Source organism: Bombina bombina, chromosome 2 (assembly GCF_027579735.1).
Source record: "Bombina bombina isolate aBomBom1 chromosome 2, aBomBom1.pri, whole genome shotgun sequence".
Classification (NCBI taxonomy): domain Eukaryota; kingdom Metazoa; phylum Chordata; class Amphibia; order Anura; family Bombinatoridae; genus Bombina; species Bombina bombina.
The window spans coordinates 261327331-261352504 of NC_069500.1; the positions used below are offsets into that span (position 1 = coordinate 261327331).

At 36.8% G+C, this 25174-nt stretch overlaps 1 protein-coding gene across 1 annotated transcript in view; it reads right to left on the bottom strand.

Moving 5' to 3' along the window:
* The window catches only part of FBXL17 (F-box and leucine rich repeat protein 17), a 1296987-nt gene that overhangs the window by 970564 nt on the left and 301249 nt on the right, over nucleotides 1-25174 (bottom strand). The window contains exon 5 of the mRNA XM_053701528.1: nucleotides 3404-3511. Within this exon, the coding sequence (XP_053557503.1) occupies nucleotides 3404-3511 (108 nt within the window). The remainder of the gene's footprint in view (nucleotides 1-3403; nucleotides 3512-25174) is intronic.

A 25174-nucleotide genomic window follows, 5' to 3' on the forward strand; every position in this document is an offset into this window, starting at 1 on the left:
TCTAAATTGCACTAATCCTTTAAGGCCTTGCGCCCTTTCTCGCACAGACAGACAGGCGCCACTAATCCTTAAGGCCTCGCACCCTTTCTCGCGCAGTCGGACACGCTATGTTTGTCTCGTGCTGCAGTCTCTACTGCGCATGACTGCATCGGACAAAAATACCTGGCTTTTTATAAAATAGGATTAGCAAATTAGTACAAAACAACCCATATGAACACCCATTTTTCATAAATTGCACTGGGATTCAGATAGAGCATGCAGTTTTCATAGATTTTCCAATTTACTTCCATTATCAAATTGTGCACACTTTCTGAGGAAATAGCTCCTACTGAGCATGTGCCAGCATCCACAGTGTATATGTATATGAGTCTGTGATTGACTTATGGCTGGCACATGATACAAGAGCTGTCAGATTGAAATATATGTTAAAACATGTCAGAGAAAATCTACTGTTCATTTAAATTAAGGCCTTTTTTATTATGCATTTGCTGGTTATACATTTCTGCTGTATTTAATAAAATAAAATATATGCATTAGAAACTAATTGATGCATTACAGAAGATTTGCCCCAAAATAAAATGTTTTTATGTATTTAAAGGGACATAAAAGTGCAAAAACAGAATGTTCCAATGTGTTAGAGGAAATGGATCAAACATATAGTTAAAGTCAGTTCCAGAGCAACAATGACTAACAGGCCCTAGCTGAAAATTTCTGGTGATACCATGACAAGAGGTATATGTGTGCAGCCAATAATCACCAGCTAACTCCCAGTAGTACACTGCTGCTCCTAAGCGTACCTAGGTATGCTTTTTAAAATAAATTATACCAAGCAAATCTGATAACAGAAGTAAATTGAAAAGTGTCTTAATGGTGCAAGCTCTATCTGAACCATGAACGTTGCACATATAGACTCATGTTATTGGCTCACCTCTAGTTGTCAAAGTCCTACATTAAAGACACTTTATCATTTATTGAGAGGTTAAAAGAACCTAAGGGGATGAGATCATTCTCTCTACTTGGGACGCCTCTAGTTTGTATAAGGTGATTCCACATCAGATGGGCATTGCCAGCATTAAAAAGGTACTACAAGATAGTGGTTCCTTTAGTGGCCAACATTTTGCTTTTTTGGGAAATCGGCTTGAGTTCATTTTTACAGGTAACTACTATGTCTTCAATGACAAATTTTATTTGCAGAAAACTGGATGGGTTATGAGGTCCAATGTGGCCCCATCTTATGCTTGTTTGGTCATGGATTCCATAGAAGACAAAGTAGTATATACTAATCCCCTCTGCCTGGTGTGGTTCTGCTACATAGATGATTTGTTCATCCTATGGCAGGGCCAGCCAGATACTTTATATCATCTGGAGAATATAGAAAAAAGTACCTTTTTTAAAATTTACTGCTAAGCGTAGCTTTGATCAAATTTAGTCCCTAGATACTATGGTTTTCAAATATGATGGAGGCTTTAAAAAACTGACTTATTATGTGAAACCCACATATAGGAACGTGTTATTATACAGGCAGAGTTTTCATCCCTCTAGAACTTTTAAAAGTGTTCTGAAGTCTCAATTTATGCGTACTGAGAGAATTGTGTAAGATTTAGAAACAAAGTAAGTGAGGATTAAACAAATGGAGGATAAATTCATTAGGAGAGGATATGAACCTAAATAATTACAGGAAAAAATAAATTATTTGTATGCAGTTAAACGATTAAAGGAGAAAGAGGCTTACAGATTATCTTTTGTCAGCATGTATAATACCTTCAGTAAAAGCATTTTTGGTATCATAAAGAGAAATTGGTATATCTTGCAGGAGGCATGTCCTTATATTAAAGAATTTGTCCATCTGCCAAAGGCATCATACCGCAAGGGCAATACCGATGGAAGACAACTGGTACATGCTTATATGGATCCTTCAAAAAAAAGATGGCACTATGTTTTTTTGGCAAACCCGAACATGGGACTTTCCCTTGCCTTGGCTGTGCACAGTGCCACAGTGTCATCAAGGGAAGAGAGAATTCACATCTCTATACAGCCAAAAAACAACAACATCCCAGGCTATTATACTTGTAATTAAACTTACATTATATACGCTTTTAAGTGTCCTTGTGGCCTTTTATATATTGGGTAAATGAACCAGAAAATAAAAGACTGTATTTGTCAACACAAATCTACAATCAGAAATCCTGAAACTGCACATTTACCAGTACCAGCACATTTCCTAGAGAAAGGTCATTAGGCAAATCAATTTAGATTTTTGGTGATATACCACACTTACAAAAAACCTAGGGGAGGTGATAGATTGAGAGATTTGCTATACAAAGATGCCAAATGGATATAGAAACTTGATACCATGTACCAACAAGTACTGTATAGGGATTTTGATTTGGTTCCCTTTATTTGATTTTATACCTGTATCCATTTGACCTCTCTGTGTCATAAAAGACTATTGCACAGGGGGCTAGTTGAATATGAAAAAAGATACCATGTACTTAAGAGGTCAAAAAAATTTTTTTGCTCACTTCATTCAAGTGAATATATCCCATCATATATAGCAAATGTGTTTATATTCAAATTTGAATGTTATTGTAGAAATTCGATTTGCATATTCAAATGTTAATAAGAATGAATATTCTTAAAAATTCTATTATCGAATGTTATTTACAGTTTTGAAATGTTACTTTTGAAATCGAATGTCACGTTCGAATGTCACATTCAAATTTGAATATTACATTTACACAATACAGTTGTAGACTAGAAATAATATTTCGAATTCGAATGACACATTTGAATATTACATTTATAAAACACAGTTTTAGACTGGAAATACTATTTTGAATTTGAATGTTACATTCGAATTTGAATGTCACATTCAAATTCGAATATTACATTTCGAAATTGAATGAGATATAAAAAACATAGCTAAACATTCTATTATTCGAACAAATATTTTAGAATGTTATTGAAAAATTCGAAAACGAAAATTTGAAAATAGAATGTTAGAATGTTATATAAACATTTGAAATTCGATTAGAACAAACGTATCAACATTTTTTAAATTTGATTTTTTTAAAAAACAATTGCCCATCCCTACTTATAAGGTGAGGAGTGTGCATATTCTATTACAGCAGTGTTTGTAACAATGTTACACATTGTTGCAAACACTGCTACTATGCAATGCTAAAAACACATGAACTGTCCTGAGGCTACCTAGGTTTACTCTTCAACAAAGGATACCAAAAGGATGAAGCCACTTTGATAATAGCAGTAAAGGTTTTTAGAATTGCAAAGTCTATTTGAATCATGAAAGTTTAATTTTGATTTTAAGACTGTAATCCCCCCCTGTCCATAATATATGGCATCATAACAATGAGAAAATTAATTTTCTATGTAAGGAACAAACCTTGGTAAAGTGGATAACTCCTTTGGATGTAACGGAGCAGCCCATAAACCCAACATACTGCAGCTCAGGACAATGTTCAGCAAATGCTTTTACTGATTCATCTGTAACCTGATAAGAGAAACACAGTTAAAAAGCGTTAAGCCCACACATATAAGATACAAATATTTTCCAGTATAAAAGATAACAGTGTGTAGTGCAGGTAGAAGCAGTGTATGATATTTCTATGTTGATAAAAAAAAAGAAGAGTATAGATGATGTTATAGAATGATGATGTGTAATCAAAGCAAAATGGTTTAATCAATATTACAGAACAGTTACATTTGTCCTATTTTCAGCCTTAAGACAAGTTAAACATCAGGAACACGTTGTAGCAATGCAATGGTACTTGAGTATAAATGAGTACAGATACAATGTTCCAAGAAACGTTCCTCTTGCTGAACAATGAAAGAACATTGATCATATTTTAGCTAATGTAGCCCCATCCATTTTCATTTTTTTTATCCTTCTGTCTATACACTGCCAGACTGCTGTCTCATTGTATTGTCATAATTACAGAAACTTGTTTTTCGGTCAAAACATAAAGAAAATTTGCATATGCAAATCACCTCTGATATAAACAAAAGGGGGTCAAGCTCTCTAAATTGTTTAATACTACATCATATGTTGTTTCAAACAAAAAATCTACAGCGGCATATAACATCAGTAATAAAAATGTAAAACAATTATATGCTTGTCTTCTTCTTGACGGATATTTTATACACATTACAAAACAAATATAGCATTTGCCTTGATAGTAATAGAGACAAATATGAGAGATGATAAAAAAACAAAAGTGTCATCAACATGTCAAATTACAGTAAAATGGAATTTATGTTATTAATGGAGGGAACAGTCATGAGCAAAAGACTAGACATAAATATCACTTATATGCTTGAATAGTATTACTTCTGACATTTACATTATAAACAAACAGCAATACATTTACTCAATTACATTCCGAGATGATTAAGCATACAATGCTTATTTAAGTAATTGTATTAGGGGCGAGTTTAGTTACATGTACTCAAGATAGGGGGGAAAAAAAGAAAAATATAAACATAAATAAGCATCATAAAAAGACAAAATAATTTGTTGTATCATTGCTGGATATCTTTTGCATTGCTAAATATGAGGTATTAACACATCATTGGTTGAATAATAGGGGTCTGATTCTACAAAGCTCTCTGCTGAGGTGAGATTATAAAAAAAAAAAAAAAAAAGATTAATTAATGCTACAAAGTCCTTCATGGGATTCTCTAAGGCAAATTTTACGTAATAGAGGTGCATTTCGCCAAAGGGCAGACCCCACATGTCTCTATTTGATGGAGAGACACATACATTACTGTACAGTGCAAAATTATAGCTGAACAGATAAAAATGGAAATAAGGGAGGCGCTCAAAGCTAAAGGTATCAACACTAAAACAAATTTAATAAAACATATTAATGATCACAGATATAAATACAAAGGGACGTCTCCCCAAAATAAATTAAGCTAATATCCTAAAAAGTCTATTGACCGCTAATATCCTAAAAAGTCTATTGATCGCTAAAACTAATTCAGGTTTAAAAAACAAACAAGATAATCGGCAGTGCCTATGTAATAATTGTGATTCAGGCAGAAATAAATGTTATTTTAAAACACCAAAACAAATGACAGTGTTCCGTTATTGAAATACCACCAAGCTGCCTTATTAGAGAAAAGCCGTAGCTGCCAAATATAGTGTTTAGAGAAATGAATCCGTTGTCCAAAGTTCTCTTACTTTGTAAGATATTTGTGTGTCAACACCAAAAAGCCGTGTACTTTACCAAGTTGTAGACTTGTCAGTTGCTGGTCTTACTCCCTCGCCCGGTCCTCACCTCGAGCGGGGCTGACTGCAGCTTTGGCGTCTGACGTCACAGAAAGGTGTTCCCGGCTGAAGGTAGAGGCCGATTCTTGCGCTCCCCTCTATGCGCTGTACTCCCGGTCCTCTTTGGAAAGCCCTGCACTTAGTGCTGGTAGCACGCAGGGGGCTGTAAAGCAGATTGGTATAATGGATATCCAAAACAGTGTTCCCCAATACAGAGGCTCTGCTCCTTAAGAGAAAATGTCCCAATAATGTAACCCGGGTTATCAGGTGAGACTCCAAATGAGATTCCAAAGATATGGTTAGTTGTTACAATGGTAATAACAACAGCACTGCCAACACATACGACGCGTTTCGCCCACCTATAAAGCCCATAGGTGGGCGAAACGCGTCGTATGTGTTGGCAGTGCTGTTGTTATTACCATTGTAACAACTAACCATATCTTTGGAATCTCATTTGGAGTCTCACCTGATAACCCGGGTTACATTATTGGGACATTTTCTCTTAAGGAGCAGAGCCTCTGTATTGGGGAACACTGTTTTGGATATCCATTATACCAATCTGCTTTACAGCCCCCTGCGTGCTACCAGCACTAAGTGCAGGGCTTTCCAAAGAGGACCGGGAGTACAGCGCATAGAGGGGAGCGCAAGAATCGGCCTCTACCTTCAGCCGGAACACCTTTCTGTGACGTCAGACGCCAAAGCTGCAGTCAGCCCCGCTCGAGGTGAGGACCGGGCGAGGGAGTAAGACCAGCAACTGACAAGTCTACAACTTGGTAAAGTACACGGCTTTTTGGTGTTGACACACAAATATCTTACAAAGTAAGAGAACTTTGGACAACGGATTCATTTCTCTAAACACTATATTTGGCAGCTACGGCTTTTCTCTAATAAGGCAGCTTGGTGGTATTTCAATAACGGAACACTGTCATTTGTTTTGGTGTTTTAAAATAACATTTATTTCTGCCTGAATCACAATTATTACATAGGCACTGCCGATTATCTTGTTTGTTTTTTAAACCTGAATTAGTTTTAGCGATCAATAGACTTTTTAGGATATTAGCGGTCAATAGACTTTTTAGGATATTAGCTTAATTTATTTTGGGGAGACGTCCCTTTGTATTTATATCTGTGATCATTAATATGTTTTATTAAATTTGTTTTAGTGTTGATACCTTTAGCTTTGAGCGCCTCCCTTATTTCCATTTTTATCTGTTCACTATAATCTAGACAATTGCAGGGATTTTTGTCTTTTAAGGGGGTGTGTGGTTATCAGTTTGGCCCAGCGCACCCATCTACCTTTTTTCGTTTAAAATTATAGCTGGCAAGTTTGTTTCAACATATATAATGCACTGGTAGAAAAAGACAATATGTGAAACTATAAGTGTATGCAAACTAAAATATGCTGAAAATAGTAGCATAATATATGTTTGTACAAATATTAGCGCCAAATGCTCCCTGTGAGATTCTCTGTTGTAGAGACCTTTATTACTTTCTACCAGATGCAGCCCACCGTTTGCATGGACTTCCAGTGAGAATTGCCATGCAAGGGCCGTGTGATATTTCTCTCCATGACGGCAAATTTTAGAGATCCAGGCACTGAGAGAAGGATATGTACATAACATCAAGTAAGCCTGACTTGGATTTATCCTTAGCTTTGAAGTGGTTAAAGAGACAGAATTGTCACTGTGTATCCTAGCAATGCTAGTATATCACTCTCCTAAGCTAACTGCAGCCTGCTCTTTCAATCTCTGAGCTCACGATAACTGTCGGTTGTGAGCGACTTTCTGGTGGTGTACTTTTCTCTCATCAACTTAGTGAGCTAATTTTAGTGCGGGTAGCCCAATGTAAGGTCTTTTGTCATGTCAAATAGGGCCTGTGTATTGGATTGACTCTGGATGCACTATTACAAATGGCTTGTTTTCTGATCTGGATTTTCTTCTGACTTACCTTACTAAACATTGCCTGTTTTTTTTTTTTACTTTGCATATGAACTGTGATTTATTCATTATTTCTGCCTGACGATTACTGATTATTAGCCTGAACATTACTTCTCTCTTGGATCCTGATTTTGCCACTCTCTCTGCCTGTTACTGACCCTTGGCTTGGACATTACTATTAGATTCTGATTCTCCAAACAATCTGCCTACCTGTTGCCAACTTTGCTAATTGACTTTGCCTTGGCCATTATCCCGATTGGTCATGCCCCGGGAATGTTTTTACCAAGTCAATTCCTAACCTTAGGGCCCCTTCCTGGATGGATATCATTTTATTGTTTAAACCCTTTACTTCCGGGAATTCCAGAAGAAAACTTGACCAAAATACTGGATAATATTTAGCATTCCTGCTAATTTTTGCTATATAAACACAAGTAGAATCTTTGCTTTTTCATTTACCTATCAAAACTATATATTTGTTAAGTAGACAACCCAAGGTATTGATATAGGCCCATTTTGGTATATTTCAGGCCATCGTTTTGCTGCCATATGCCATTGCTTTCTGGTAATTAGAAGGCCGATAATTGCAGCTGCATCACACTTCAAATATTCCTGGCAATGAATGGGGTTAATTAGCTAGCAAGAATAATATTATTTTAGTATAGGTATTACCCTCCCAAGAGACACCCCCAACCAAAACTGATCCCTCCCTGATCCTAACCATTTTAGGTACTGAAAGACTTATTTATTTTTTCTTTTTTTTTGCATTGTAGGGAATGCTCCTCAACCCTCCCCACCTCACTGTATTGGTGATCTGCCTTCATATGGTAAAGGAAGAAAGATCAGTTCTTCCTTGCCATATGAAGGCAGATACCCCCTGCCTCTTACTGAAGTCTCGGCTATCTAAGCTGAGACCGCAGTATGTGCTAGACTGTTGGACATACTGTAGGTGCTACGTCGACACAGTATGCTGGGCAAAGTACTGTGTGCCGTAGTACCTACATCAAATTGGATTAAGGGGTTAAAAACATAATTTATGCTTACCTGATAAATTCATTTCTTTTATGGTGGTGAGAGCCCAAGAGTCTTGATGTGGGATTAAATTCTCCAAAAATACCCCAAACACTAAGAGCTTTTGAACCCTTCAACCTCCCTGCATATCTCAGTTTATCATATAGTCCAGTAGAGGAGAAAAGTAACAAAGGCAGGAAAGGAAAAAGCAGGGTATAAAGAGGTGCAAAAAAAAAAAAAACTGCCGCCAAAAATATATATAAAAAAAATTCCTGGGCAGGTCTTGTGGACTCTCACCACCATGAATGAAAGGAATTTATCAGGTAAGCATAAATTATATTTTCGTTTATAAAGTGGTGCGCGTCCTTGAGCCTTGCCATGTGGGATCTATTACTTAAAAGGACGTTATATTATTAAATAGTTTTTGCCTTAATGTGTTTCCAATAACTTTTTTTACCAGCTGCAGGGTATAAAATGTATGAGATTTGCTTTTTTAAGGTTTATTTGTGTATATGAATTAGCTGATTTTGTGTTTTGAAGCCACAACCTAATAAAATGGGTTGAGCTTGTAGATATAATCAGATCTCATTACTTTATCACATTGTGTACATATAAATGCTTCTTTATCTTATCTCTGTCCATAAACCAATCACCAATACTTGGAGAGAATAATGAAAAATTTAAATTTGATTACCTTATCTCTTCTATAGCCTACTGGGAGTGTAATTTCTTCTGCTTGCTGTGTTTACACAGCTTGGCATTGAGGCCAAAAACTTTCAGGATGGGTGGGGATACCACAGGCTAAATAAACTATTTCAAATGCCAATATAAGGGCAATAGAAATACTTGTAAACAATTTAATACACTCCAGCATGTAAAGTGGATCATTGGGAACAAATTAAAGGGGAGACATTTTTTGAGTAAACTGTCCCCTTAAGCTGTGGACTCTACAAAAATATGGGTGGGACAAAAAGAATAAGGCAGTTCCTATTTGCAAGACACTGCAGCCTGAATGACATGCCAAAAGCTGCCTCCGAAGGGGCAAAAACATAAAAATGTTAACATTTAGTTAATGTATGTAATGAAGACTGAGTTGCAACCTAGAAAATCTGTTCAACAGAAGCCTCGTTCTTAAAGTTCCAGGAAGTAGAAACTGATTTAGTGGAATGGGCTGTAATGCATTTAAGGGGCAGCTAACCTGTCACTAGGTAAGCTTTGTGAATGATCTGTTTTAGCCAAGAAGCTATGGTGACCATTGTAGCCTTTTGTCACTTATGATTACCCGAAAAATAGACAAATAAATTAGAACTTTTTCTGAAATCCTTTGTAACTTGTAAATAAAACTTTAAAGCTCTAACAGCATCTAGATTATGCAAAAGTTTCTTTGAAATTGAACATAAGAAAGGAACAACAGTCTCCTGATGTATGTTCTCAGATTACATGACCTTTGGAAGAAAACAATACAGACTTATCCTGGTGAAATATAAGGTAAGGAGATTTACAAGAGAGATCAGACAGCTCGAAAACTCTCCTGGCTAAAGATATTGCCAAAAGAAACAATACCTTTCAAGACAGAAGCTGAATGTTAATATCATGCATGGGCTGTCTTGAGGAGGGGCCATGACTGGAGAGCTTCAAGATGTTTATTAGTAACCTTGCCTCCTGAGAAAACCAAACCCCTTGTGCTCTCCAAGCTCCCCAGCCAGCACCCCAGCCCAAAAGACTGGCACACGTGGTTACAATGACCAAAAATGAAAATGGAAAGATGCCCCTAGGACAATTGAATGGTGATTTATCCACCAGGATAGAGACTGTTTCAACTTGCAATCTAGCATTGTTTCAACATACAAAGTTGAAGAGGGTGTAAAGGAAAATGAGCAAAAGGAATTGCATCTGAGGAAGCCACCATATGGATCACTTCCACACATTGAGCTACTGACGGACAAGATATCGCATGAACTTCGGCACAGGCTTTTATAGTTTGAGTCTGCGTGGCTCTGTGAGTGAAAGGTGCATGGTAAAAGTCGATAGAGACCGGGACCTCTTTGGGACATTTAGTGTCTAACCTTGGCTGCATAAGAACACAAGAAGTCTCTTTGTGTGAGAAACTGCGAATCTACGAAAAATGAACAAAAATATCATCCAGGTAAGGAGCTACTGAGATGCCTTGAGATTTTATCACCGCTTATAAGGCTCCCAAAACCTTTCTGAATATTCTGGGAGATATAGCCAAACAAAATGTAAGGGCAACAAACTGGAAATTTTTGCCTTGAAAGGCAAATCTAACCTTGGGAAACAATGCTTAAAACCCAAGGGACCTGAGCTATTTAAGATCAAGCCTCCTGAAAAAGACTCAACCTGCACCCTACCAGAACTAAATCTGAGTCGGGTGCCACAACTTATTTTGGATTGGTAGAAGATTTCTTGCTTTGCTTAGACTTGCTCCAGGAAGTACCTGGCTACCACAAAGACTTGGAAAACACATGCTTTTTGAGCGGAAAATTACTTTGATTTTTTTTTTTTAAGTGCCAAAGGAGTGAAAACCACTGGCATGTCTGTTTCTCCCCTTAGACCTCTTGCCCTGTGGAAGAAAAGCACACTTTCCTCCAGTAGCTGTGACTTTTTTTGTATCAAAGATTGTTACAAAAAGCATCTTCTCCTGAAAAGGAAGTGATAAAAGTTTATTTTTGGAAACCATATCTGCAGACCACGATTTGCATTAATACAAATGATATCAACTACAGCATCACAAATTAAATAATTTTGTGGTCTTTATGCGGCCCTGCAACTCCTCAACTGAGAATCCTTGTTATATAAGTTTGGTTAAGGAGTAATACCATAAGGCCACTGCCTGTGCACCACAACCTATACTAATAGCCGGTCTAAACAGGAGACCTGCTTGAAGAAAAATCATTCAATGGAAAGTTTATAATTTACAATCTATAGGGTCTCAAAAGCACTACTATCTTCTAAAGAAATAGTAGTTTGCTTGGCAAAGTACAGATTGCACCATCAACCTTTGGAGTGGATTCCCACATTTGCAGGGACCACCATGAAAAAAAAAACTTGGGATCACAAACTGAAACTAATGTAGTAGCGCACTCAAACTGCGGCTCTAAACTATTAGTGTAAAAAAAACTTGAGAGCGCACTCTGTTAAGAGTTAAAAGTGTAACAAACAAAAAGCGCTATTACTCTCTCAAGACCCAGGGTTGACAAGTTTTAACTAAAAAATAAAAGGTTAATTTGCCACAAAATACAGTGCAAAAACAACCTTTGAATAAAATCTAATACAAATGATAAAGAGGCCTATAACACATAATCATTGAGGTGGAATATGTCTGTGTGAAAACTGACGTGTCCCCTTACATGTAAAAATAGCCTGCGGGCTATGTGAGTGCTCTGGACTTACCTGAATAGCGCCTATTCTACCATGCTTACCAGCCACAGAGAAGACTGTATCCAGTAAAAAAGTCCATCCAGTGCTGTACAAACAACAACAGAGAATCTTGGAAAGGAGTACGACAACGAGCCAACAGGAATAGGTTAAGGGACAGGTCCCTGCTACACCTGTGACAGGCTTTTGACTAAATCCCATAAGGAAATATAGTGTCACTACCCAGTAATCCAAACCCCTCTCTGTTCAAGGTCTGCTGTCTGAGGGGGATAACGGGTGTTACATATGTTTTTTGAGATCCACTTTCAATATAGAATCTTTAGCACCTCAATTCTTCACATTCACCTGTGTAGGCAGAGATAAAAATGCATGGGAGGGTTCAAAAGGTCTTGGTGTTTGGGGTATATTTGCCTCCTCCTAGTGGCAAGGATTCAATTCCACATGTTTTTTGTTTTGTTTTTTATAATCTTGCGCTACAGTAATACAGTGCTAGTTCATAATTACCATATAAATAAATTCATAATGGAAAAGACTGGCACTATGTATATTATAAGGTTAGAAATCGGAATAAAAATCCTGGTGCAACCCCCTCCTTAAATAACAATGAATATTAATGAGAACAGAAAAAAAGATAGCAAAAAAAGAAAGAAAATGAAAAAGAAGGGGAAAGGAGGTTATGGTGCACACTTTCTTAACCCACGTAAGTATATCACAAAAGTTAAAACTTAAAGGGAAAGTCTACTCCAAAATTTTTATTTTTTAAAAAGATAAAATCTTTATTACCCATTCCCTAGTTTTGCACAGCCAACATGGTTATATTAATATACTTTTTAGCTCTGTGATTACCTTGTATCTAAGCCTCTTTTGACAGCCCCCTTATTACATGGCTATTTATTTATTTATTAGCTATTGACTTGCATTTTAGCCAATTAGTGTTGTGTTGTGCACAACTCCATGGGAGAGAGCACAATGTTATCTATATGGCACACATGAATTAGCAGTCTCTTGTTGTGAAAAGCTAAATAAAATCATGTGATAAGAGGCTGTCTGTATGGCTTAGAAACCAGCAGAAATTTAGAGTTTTAAATGTTATAAAGTAAATAAATAGAACAATGTTGGTTGTGCTGGGGAATGGGTAGTAAAGGCAATATCTATCTTTTTTGAACAATAACAATTCTGGTGTAGACTGTCCCTTTAACTTTTCTTTAATATCCCATATTACTAAAATAATTATCACCAGGGGAAGCGAATAAGGTTTACTTATTCAAACTAGATATATTAATTATTCAACCTTAATAATGTCTGAAAGAAAAGCCCACTAAATGAAAAAGAAACCATAACAAAAATTTTCCTTAGTGGGTCTCCCCCTGGAATTACTGGTCAATATACAGGAACCTCTGGGCCTACTGACAAGATAATAAAAAAATGTGCAAACACATATTGACCCGTACACGGGGCTTTCTAAATGTAAAATAACTACAAAATGGTAATGGCTAGCCTTGTCTAATGACTCCTTCAGAGAGGGCAAGTAGTGTGGGGAGTTTAGCCACCAAAAACTGCAAAACACCAGACGCTAATGTATTCTAAAAGTTTCCACATGTATGTGAATTTACTATAAGACATCAGAAAAGTCTGGCAATTACAATCTTTTGTATGTCCCTTTAAATACACCAGTATAGATGTCCAGTAAGGAAGTTTACTAATTCAACTAATAGACCAATATAATAAAGCAGTTAAAGAGAGAAGGGGCTATTCAGTCTGAAATTTAATTTCAGGCTTAAACATAGATGAAAATACGTCACTAACTAATGTACACATTCATAAAAATATCACTAAATAAAACTTACTTATGCAGATTGTCAAAGAATATATTAATTTGAAAAAAATGAACGTACAGATCATTCTTCAGTTGTACTAAAATGACCCCTTGTCAACAAGGGCACAGACATTTACAACTAATGACATTAAAGATGTCTATTAACGTTCATTGTGAAATCTGTAATAATTTCATTGGCTCTTCGACCTCCATTGACTTTCACTCATTGTTCCTTGCATGATGTTGGTCTTGCTTTGAAAGAGTAATATCGGCTGATGAGAAAAGATTTATAAGTAATGGGCTAAACTATTGTGAATGTGAAAGACATTGGCCTGAAACTAATGACTTGGATATTTAGCACCTATTAAAAAGATCTATGATTACTTGTATACAGCTTATCAATTTTATAATCATTTATAGCACTATTTTATCATTACTTTTGCTCTGCTTTGCTTTAATATACTACTGTATTTTGAAAATATTAATTAAACACACTAAAATATTAGTTCATTTTTATATGTGGATTACACTCTGTGAATAATAAAATGAAAACCGTTTCATATGCACAATACATTTGATCATTTGTTTTTCCATCAATTAAATGGAATTTTGTAATAAAAATGTAATTCCCCATTAAAGTTGAATTATGCATAGTTATAAAAACTTTACAATCAGCTTTTTTATAATGTACCCCCCCCCAACCTGTAAATTAATTTTGAAAATTGCCATTTTGCTAATGCCCCTAGAGAATCTGGAAAGCAGACCATTGACTCTCACAAACACTGCACAGTGATTTCTTGATATATGATGTCCCTAATTGGCCACAGAAAAATATATAACATTTAAAGAGGCATTAAACCCTAAATAAATTTCATGTACCTCCCTCTGATCATGGGTGCAGCCATATTGAAACTTAGGTTACACTGCAGGTATATCAAGGAGAGTTTATGCACAAGTGCAAACAGGTCAGCACTGCAATGTAATGAAAGATAAATTTCATCATGGGAGCACCCATGATTAGAAGAAGGTGGGGGATAACAGTTTTCAGTTGTTAAAAATATATTTTTATCCTGATCTGCTTCACTTGGTGATATTTAATACACATTAAAAACACAATGGTAAGGTTTTCTTAATACAACCACATACAAATGATGTAAAAATAGGTGCTAGTTTGTATATGGTTCAGATACATAATGTAATTTTAAGAGACTTTATATTTTACTTCTATTATCAGATTTACTTTGTTCTCTACGTATATTCCATGAAAATCATATCCTTAGCGGCAGCTGTGTACTATTGGGAGCTAGCTAGTAATTGATAGCTACAAACATCTGCCTCTTGTCATTGGCTCAACATATGTGTTCCCAGTTTTGCATTGCTGATCTGGAGCTGACTAAGTGCAAATATTGACACATCGTCACCATCCATCTCAGCTCCATTAAGCCCTAGAAACCCACAAGACCCACTAATTGAAAGCTAATCAAACAGTGTGTGTCGTGAGAGTTAAAGTTTAAGCACTAAAAATTTAAAAAATTTAAATAGAAAAACAAGTTTTAATGCTCTAAACAAACATTTCTACTGAAAATGAAACATGTTTCTAGACTAAATTTTCAAGTTGATCTTGCAACTTGGTCTTTTGTAAGTACTCAACCTTATATGTATCCATCCCATCCACAGACATCATTCTCTCAGATTTGTTCTTGTTTTCACACTGTCATTCCCATGTACGCTCAACCTACCATGCCCTTTTCTCTATCCTTATTAGCTATGAAGGCATCATCAGTACAGTGTTAAGGTCACTGGTATTATGGCTTTCAAAAAAAGTTAAAATAAATGAAAATTCAGGGGGAGGAGCTAACTCCTGAAATGGCAGGACGCAACTTGATGGGGCTCCGGAGCTAAGATATAAATTAATACCTATCACCTAACTCTCTATGCCTCTTAAAAGACGATAACTACTTCTTTAGTATACAGAAGACCTATCTGAAGCTCCGGGGACTCCAAATACTACAAATCGGCTTCTATGCTTAACCCATATCAAAGAGCATAGCCACCTGGAGGACTCCTATGCTAGTGCTGCGGTCCGGTAATCTACGGCATCTACTCCCTAGTGTGATGGAGGAGGCTATATCACTACTGAAAGATCTTTGCTCGCGCCTAGTCCTGCATCATGCGAGCTGTGTCGCTATACTGAGATCCCCCTCTGACGCTCCCCATGCTATCGATGACTGTGACAACCTGTTTTCCAGGTGCGATGCTGTAGGGCCCCAGCACTCGCCCTGACCGAAGCTAAGTATAACACAGTTGCGCAACTCGCAGATGGGTGAGAGGGAGAATGCCCCCAAAGAGCAGAAAGCGGCAGAAACGAAACCTCGCACGGAATCTTCAACTTTTATGAGGAGGATCCAAGTTCTACCAGATACTCACCCGCCTGACAACTTACATCAACAGTTTCAACGCTCCTCCAAAGAGATCTTTTTACGCGAGCCTGAGGTCCAGTCATATCATGATGGCGGCCCAGGGTGGTACAGGTCCTATATGCATTATAGAGGTTCGAAATGGAACTCTGACACCACCATTATCCAAGATCCTCTGCATGCTCCTCTGACCCTAAGATCCGGTGTGGGGTGATTGTTTAGTGAATATTGAGCAGTGTCCGGATCTCCTCCACACAATTTATAATAGGACACTGTCTTCTCTTCAACATCGAGATCTTTTCTAGACTGGGTTTACATTTGGCTGTTGGTTGCCGGATGGCTAATATCTTGGATGACGGCCTTTGAGCCTGATCTTGCTATACCCCCCTTAAGATGTTAGCTCCACGGCAGTAGTTTTTGTATCTTACAGTCCTGCAGTTACACCTATGAGTTCCTTTTTACTCACAGACCATAGCAAACCCTCAGCCATACAAGAGTGTGTGTGTATTTATATAATTGCAAGTTCTTAACTGTCTTATGTGTATATTCACAGACTTTATAAGCTCACCATTTAACCCCCTCATAGTTTATACTCATATTAATTCAATTTAGTTATTATCTGAGGGTCTCTGAAGAAACACATATACTGTTAGCATACTACCTAGCTATTTCTCTGTTGACCAGTCCGTCACATTTATATACTAGTATTTACTATGTCTATAATATTGGGCTTTGAGTTCCAGATACCTTATACAGATGATGTTTAATGAGATTATCATTGTAGTAGCTGACTAGGCAGATACTGGTACAGTACATAAGTAGATACTGAAGAACTGTCACACATCTGTGTCTGTCACACTCTGCCATTTTAATGTGCACTGACTGTGGATCCCTCTAATGGACACTCTACACTAACAGTTATATTGGAACCCGGTTTATATGTGTTGCCTATATATCACAATTACCTATGCTGTATGTCATTCAATGCTTTTGGCACTGGTCCTAATCTATGTCCTAGTAATGCATGCATCACTTTAAACTAACCCCCAGTTAGCAGCTTTCATTTACTTTAACCTAGCTTATTTAGAAGGGTAATCTATGAATAGGCCCTCTGTTGCACTGTATATATTCAGAACTGTCTTATGTATTTAAGCCTGAACAGATGTCCTTGATATGATTACAGTTGGCAGGCATATAGTAGCCATTCCGTGTAGAGGTATTGGTGACTTTAACATACAGGTTACAAAGCATATAGGCTATATAGGTACTCCTACTCTACTATTCCTTAAAGATCTTATACACTTCTGCCCACTTAGTAACTGATCTGAACTAATGGAAATATCTATACCATATACGTGCTCAAGATAATGTATATCCTCCTGGTATATTAACCAGGTAGTATATTTAATCCTACAATAGTGAGACACTAATTGACCATATATAACTTCTTTATAGACAAAGGGGAGTATGTCAGTTGACTCTAACTATTAGACAATAGCTGCATTTCCAAATGTACACAGTACATTCTTAATAGACAGCAGATTGTTCAGTTACACAATATAAGTCTCCTCGCAGAATGCTGCTCTTCAGTGTTTCTCGATATGCTGTTGCTCTTCATTTCATATATTCCTTAGCAAGGATGGGAGACAGCATGAGTTTTGAAATACTGATTCATAGTGTCTTTACAGTACTACCGGCACCACTCATTTGTACTAAGATATTACATACACTATGTAGAGACCTTAGTCAAGTAGTTGAAATAGCAGATACGCTCAGGGTCTCAAAATTGTCCTGCAAAAAGAGTTTATACTATTTCCTACCCTATAGAATAGTGACTTGTTCAGAGCACTTTCAAGTTTTTACTATGTGTTTCATTCATGGTAGGTCTATCATTCCTTAGACACGCTAACTACTATTGAATAATCTCCTTTACCAAAGTAAGGCTGTCACACTGGGGTCACTGTTTTGTCACTACTGCCATCTCTGGGTCTTATTTACCTCTTTATTTACACATGTTTGGCTACTATTTCTACACTCAAAGTTCAGAGGCCCAAAAGTATTCAACAGTCTCCCACCCTAACTGGGTCCGCCCTCCTTCTCCCCTCTCCTTACAACTTAATTGTTCAGTGATGTGTCTATTATCATGGTTTTTTAGGACATATTTGCCTTTAGCTTTGTTTGTTGTCAATGTCTATACAATGTATGTGTTCTCAAGTTATATTTTTATGTCTGTGACAGGTTTAGTTGTTGAACTATTGGTGCCTTGGAAAATGCAGCCTAAGTGATCGCTGTCACCTTACATATGGGCATATAAGTGTCTGTGTTTATTTGTGCATGCAGGAATGTTCATTTTTGTCTCTAATTAGACCAGCCCTAATATTCACCCAAATAGAGTGGTTGGTCCACTTATTGCAGTGGAAGTTTATAGCACTTGTTAGCCAGTCTTATACTTCTCCTACCTCCATATACCTTTACAAACTATTTGGTTTGTTTAATACTCAGATGCCCGTTTTCTCTTCAATATTATCCTTATATTGATTTTATTTGCAAGGTGTTCTCATATATTAGCAGAGGTTCTGTACTAGGACCTAACCTAGAGTGCATTATATATGCTAACTAAGAGAGATTATACTTAACTTTCTATAAGCTGACCAGCAAACAGTTTATACTTCCATCCCTCAATGACTGAAATACAGCCATGTTTAAATTTGGTTTCCTTATCCATACTAACTGGCTCCGCCCCCCCTCCCCCTACTCTACTTTGAGCGGCTCTCGCCCGCTGCATTCCCTTCCCCCAAAAAATATAAAAAGCTAACCTCCTCTTGCTCCCCTTTTCTTTTTTTTTTAGAACAAACACTTTAATAAATATCTGTACAGCAATGAGGAGTTCATCTCTCTTTGACATATAATATAAAACTGAGGTTCTATCAAACTCTATATATAATTTTTCTGTACAAATTGGTACATACTATTTCAGACTAATATCGTTACTCATTGGCCCCACATGATATTATATAGATAGATAGGTTAATAATTTGGGCTATATACTGCATTGACAGACCATGTAAACCTGTCTAGAGTACTATAGATTACATGCCTAGAGTTATTGCCGCTTTATATTTGTACTCTGTTCTATTTTCTTACTACGAAGTGTACCACACTGTTATCTTTGTTTATCTGCAAATACCTGTTGTAATATTTGCTCACAACCTTAATAAAAATATATTTAAAAAAAAAAAAAAAAAAATGAAAATTCTTTATTCTTTTTTTAAATTAATAATTTGCAAAACTATTACATTTGAAAGAAAATGTTTCATTGATAGGTCAAATTTTAAAATCTTTTGATTAATTTAATCTATACATATATACATTTATAGCTGCAAACCGGAAGTCCTACAAATAATATAAATATGGCATATATATATATATATATATATATATATATATATATATATATATATATATATATATATACCCAAGTAAAATATTTAAAATATACGTTTGTTATGGATTCCCACTCAATATTACCTTCCCCAATCTTGATCATCCCTCTTAGGATAGCGATGTTCGGCAATTATTATTGGCCCCTCTACTTTTGACTGTGGAACTCTCAGTGGCCCCTTAAAATAGTTCCTGGAGACAATTTTCAATGAGCAATTGAAAGGGCTGAACAATGATTTAAAAAAACTGATATGTTGGTTAATTATAAGATAGTATGTCTAGTTAAAAGAAAGATGCACACTTAAAGCGAGTTTTAATAAAATATAAATAAAATCTGTAATTGGATTAAAAAACAAAAGGACATTCCTTTTAACTACAAAAAAGAAAAGAAATTACTAAAAGGACAGCAATGCACAATACATAAATAATCCAAAAAATATGGCAGCAGGAAAAGAATATGCACATACCAAACCTAAGAAAAGTGCTCTATAACAAGCAGAAAGTCCAAATAATGGCATAAGCAAGATTAATTCTGATGGACCAATAATGTCGGCAGTCTGAGATACAGGCACAGCATATATACACAGCATGTATAAACGTCACCAGACTCCTATCTGTAGCAACCAACTCCTTACCTCTTCAGTGATCAGCCTCCCGCTGACCGCTAAAGGGAAGAGCACTTACATTGTCGGTATGGTAAAGCAATTGTTCAATCGGTAGCATATTTCCTTTCAGAGTCCGCGTCTGACTAACTGCTGTGAAGCTCCCTGTTGCCTCCTTGTGCTCCGTGAACTCCACTGCCGGCCCCTGAGCATGTGATCCACAAACCACCAATGAAGTAATTCAAATTCCCAAACTTGGTGTGAAGGTGCACAGGCTCTAGGAATGAGCTTACAATTAAAAAAAAAATACAGAAAAAAAGCCGGCACTACTCCAGTTGAAAGATAAAAGTCAGATGGTTGTGTATTCAGATGAGTTTGCACAAAATCTCTTTAATAAATCATCCCAGCATTTTTTTTTAAGAATCACAAAAACATAATTGATTCTTACCTGATAAATGTATTTCTTTCTTGACACGGTGAGTCCACGGATCATCTTAATTACAGTTGGGAATATCACTCCTGACCAGCAGGAGGAGGCAAAGAGCACCACAGCAAAAGCTGTTAAAGGCATAGTATAGTCAAAATTAAACTTTTATGATTCAGATAGAGGATGCAATTTTAAGCAATTTTCTAATTTACTCCTATTATTAAATTTTCTTCATTCTCTTGATATCTTTATTTTAAAAAGCTGGAATGTAAGCTTAGAAGCCAGCCTATTTTTGGTTCAGCACCTAGATAGCGTTTGCTGATTAGTGTCTAAATGTAGCCATCCAATCAGCAAGCGCTACCCAGGTGCTGAACCAAAAATGGGCTGGCTCCTAGACTTACTTTCCAGCTTTTTTAAATAAAGATACCAAGAGAACAAAGAAAAATTGATAATAGGAGTAAATTAGAAAGTTGCTTAAAATTGCATGCTCTGTCTGAATCATGGATGTTTATTTTTGACTAGACTATCCCTTTAAATACCACTCCCCCTACCCACAATCCACAGTCATTCGACCAAAGGGAAAGAAGAAAGGAAGTAATCTAAGGTGCAGAGGTTCCTGAAGTTTATAGAAAAGCAAACTGTCTGAAAAACAGGGCGGGCCGTGGACTCCTCGTGTCAAGAAATAAATAAATATATCAGGTAAGAATAAATTATGTTTTCATTCTAATGACACTGTGAGTCCACGGATCATCTTAATTACTGTTGGGAACTAATACCCAAGCTAGAGGACATGGATGATAAGGGAGGGACAAGACAGTTAAACTAAACAGAAGGCACCACTGCTTGAAAAACCCTTTCTCCCAAAAGAAGACTCTGCTGAAGCAAAAGTATCAAATTTAGAAAAAGATGACCAAGTCGCAGCCTTGCAAAGCTGATCTACAGAAGCTCCATTTTTGAAGCCCAAGAAGATGAAACAGCCCTCGTGGAATGAGCCTTGATTATCTCAGGAGGCTGCTGACCAGCAGTCTCATATGCCAAGCGAATAACACTCCTCAACCAACAAGAAAGAGAAGTAGCCGTAGCTTTCTTACCCTTATGCTTCCCAGAAAAGACAACAAAAAAGAAGAAGAATGGCGAAAATCCTTAGTCGCCTGCAAATAATATTTCAATGCACGAACCACATCCAGGTTGTGCAACAAACGCTCCTTATGAGAAGAAGGATTAGGACGTAAAGAAGGAACAATAATCTCTTGATTAATATTTTTATCAGAAACAACCTTGGGAAGAAAACCCAAGGCAGTACGCAGAACTACCTTATCAGAGTGAAAAATAAGAAAAGGTGATTCATACTGTAAGTCTGAAAGCTCATAAACTCTTCGAGCTGAAGAAACAGCCACCAGAAACAAAACCTTCCAAGATAACATCTTAATATCCAAAGAATGCATAGGTTCAAACAGAGCATGTTGAAGGACTCTAAGAACCAAATTAAGACTCCAAGGTGGAGTAGTAAATTTAAACACAGGCCGAATTCTAACCAAAGCCTGACAAAAAGAATGAACATCTGGCACATCCACCAGGTGCTTGTGCAATAAAATAGATAAAGCAGAAATTTGACCCTTCAGGGTACTAGCAGATAAACCTTTCTCCAAACCCTCCTGGAGAAAAGACAAAATCCTAGGATTGAATTGAATTCACGCCTTTACAAATATTTACGCCAAATCATATAATAAATCTTCCTAGTCACAGGCTTACGAGCCTGAATCATAGTCTCAATAACTGACTCAGAAAAACCATGCTTAGAAAGAATTAAGCGTTCAATATCCAAGCAGTCAGCTTCAGAGAAACGAGATTTGGATGAAGGAAGGGACCCTGCAGAAGAAGGTCCTTCCTTAATGGAAGACACCAAGGTGGAAGAGAAGACATCTCCACCAGATCTGCAAACCAGATTCTGCGAGGCTACGCCGGAGCAATGAGAATCACTGATGCCCTCTCTTGTTTGACCCGAGCAATGACCAGAGGAACAAGAGCAAACGGAGGGAACACATATGCCAGACTGAAAGTCCAAGGAACTGTCATAGCATCTATCAGAACAGCCTGAGGATCCTTTGACCTCAATTGAATACAAAAGAAAAACAAAAGTAAAGGAGGCGCTTCAAAATGAAGCTGGAAGAGTGCAAATGTATAAAAAAAAAACACCTCTATAGATGATTAATATACCTTTAAACAATAAATCTTCAACTTAGACAGAGCCTTCAATATATCTCTGGTAACAGTATATATACAATGATATATTATCTCAAAAGACACTTCACATAAATAAATGAAAATTTACTAGGACAAAATTAAAACATTCATACAGGAACGTCTCCCTTATAAAAATAAATATTAAAAATGACTGATATAAACTTCAAAAAGTCCAAAAGTAAACCGTACTGGCTAGTATCCCAAATCAGTATCGCTAGTAGTGTCTAAAAGTTCAATAACTAGATTTTATCCGTGTAGGTAATATAAATAACAGAGACAGTAAATTTGTTTACAATGTTTCAAGTTGCTGGAGTACCTCCTAGAGCCTTACCAAACTCACTGCTTTTCTCCTACCGTATGAGATGAGTGTTGGGTCTCTTTTGGAGGGTTTTAAATCCCTGGCAGATAAAACGGCTTCACTGCTATCCTCAGATCCTCTGTATAATTATAGAACTTCTCAGCAAGGAAGAAAAAAAAAAGAGCTCCAGAATTTAACAGGTCTTACCGCGCAGCAATTTAGATATAAATTACTCTTACTTGACCTCCGTGTTGCTGTGTTTTCACTGGAGTTTGGGCGGCCTGCTCTTCGGTACGTAATCGTACGCAGAAAGCTTGTGGTCAGCTGGTGACGCAAGTAACGCAAAGTAACTGCAGTTACTGTTCTTGCTGTATTATAATCCACATCTACGCAATTCGTCCTTACCATGGACTTTCTCAAGATAGTGGATATCATAAAGCACAGCATATTTAAAGGCTTAGTCACATTCTCATTGATCCGTTTTCAATTCAATCAAGTTAACCCTTTCACTTCCTTTTGTCTCTGTATTGGTGCACTATCCACAATAAGATTAGAATATATTCCGTTTTTTTCTTATATTCGCTCATTATAATATCGGGATAATACTAGCGAAGTTTATATAATCTTAACGATCAAACTAATTGGGATACATTTACATAGTGAAAAGAAACAATATACATATATTAAGTGACAACAATTATATTTCATTCCAAATTATTCCATTGGTATACAAAAAATGCAGTGTAACATTTAAATTTGTGCAATAAAAATACAAATATGAATACAACCTTATATTTAAAGGATTTTTAATTTTTTTTTCATAATTTAATGTTGGTAATTCCTGATACCAACATACAGCAGTGAACCGTGCATAATTTCAATTTTTTTTTTAAAAAAATGTGTGCATAGGCTTAAATATTTCTTTTTTTTTTTTTTTTTATTAAAGTTTTTATTGAAAGATAAGTTATACAAATGCAGTGAAACCACAATACACGTACAAAACATATGTGGTAAGAATCAATCACATTAGTGGTATAACAGGTCATACATTACATATTGATATTTACTCACGTCCCCACATCTAAGCTGAGTCGCAAGTTTACAAACATACTCGTTTAAACATTATATAGAAATAATATCTTAGAGCAATGTAATGTTTATACCAAATAAAAGGAAGGATAGAGTAGGAGATAAAGATTCAAGGAAAGGGAGTAAAAGAGAGAGAAGGGAGAAGAGGGACAAAGAGGGAAGAAAAAAAAAAAAGGGGGGGGAGGGAGGGGTGTATGCAGGGAAAAACACTGTCCAGACAGTACGTCTCCTAAATCTAGGGGCTTTATATTGTGCCGCGCCAAATTGCCAGTAAGAGTTCGTATTTATCTAACATGTGGTTTTTGAGGTAATGGTATCTTTCCAGAAGCAATATCTCTTCAACCTGAAGGCGCCACTCCCCCAGATTGGGGATTGAGCGGGTCTTCCACTTTCTTGGGATTAGTTTCTTTGCACCAGTGAGCATGATTAATAACAGGGCCAGGTGGGCCTGACTTTGGGTTTTTGGTAATCTCAAGAAGAGAAGGATCTCCAGACTAACTGGGATGGGGGAGTGAAGGATCTCAGACATTTTGATGATGACCTCTGACCAAAAGGCCGTTAGATTAGGGCATGACCACCATATGTGCAACAAGGAGCCATGTTCTCCACAGCCCCTCCAGCACATAGGGCTGACCGTCGGGAAAATTTTGTATAGTCTGGCAGGTGTCAGATACCATCTACTCAACAGTTTTATATGTGATTCTTGTATAGTCAATGAGACGGAGGATTTTTTAATAAGTTTAAACGCTTTCATCCATTGTTCCAGGCTGATATCTGATTCTAGGTCCTCAGACCATCGAATAGCGCATGATGGGAGGGAATCTGTCCCCTGAAGGGCCGCTATCTTATATATGAGGGAGATTAAATGCAGTGGCAGCGATTCACCGGTACATAAACTCTCAAAAGGAGTGAGAGATCTACCTAATTCTTGTTTATGTTTGAGATTAGATATAAAATGTATCAGCTGATTATAGTGCATCCATGAAGTAAAGATTTTGGGTTGAAATGCTCTGAGAGACTCAAGAGACTTAATCTTCCCATCCTCCACAACTCCAAGAACTGAACCATCTTTAACTTTGTAGGGTGTAATTTTGTGAAAACCTAATTTATGATAGGGGATCTCAGGATTTTCGATTATTGGTGATAAGGGAGAGGGGCAAGTGGAAATGTTAGTGGAAGTAGCCACAGTGGAGTCCCAGGTATTAAACG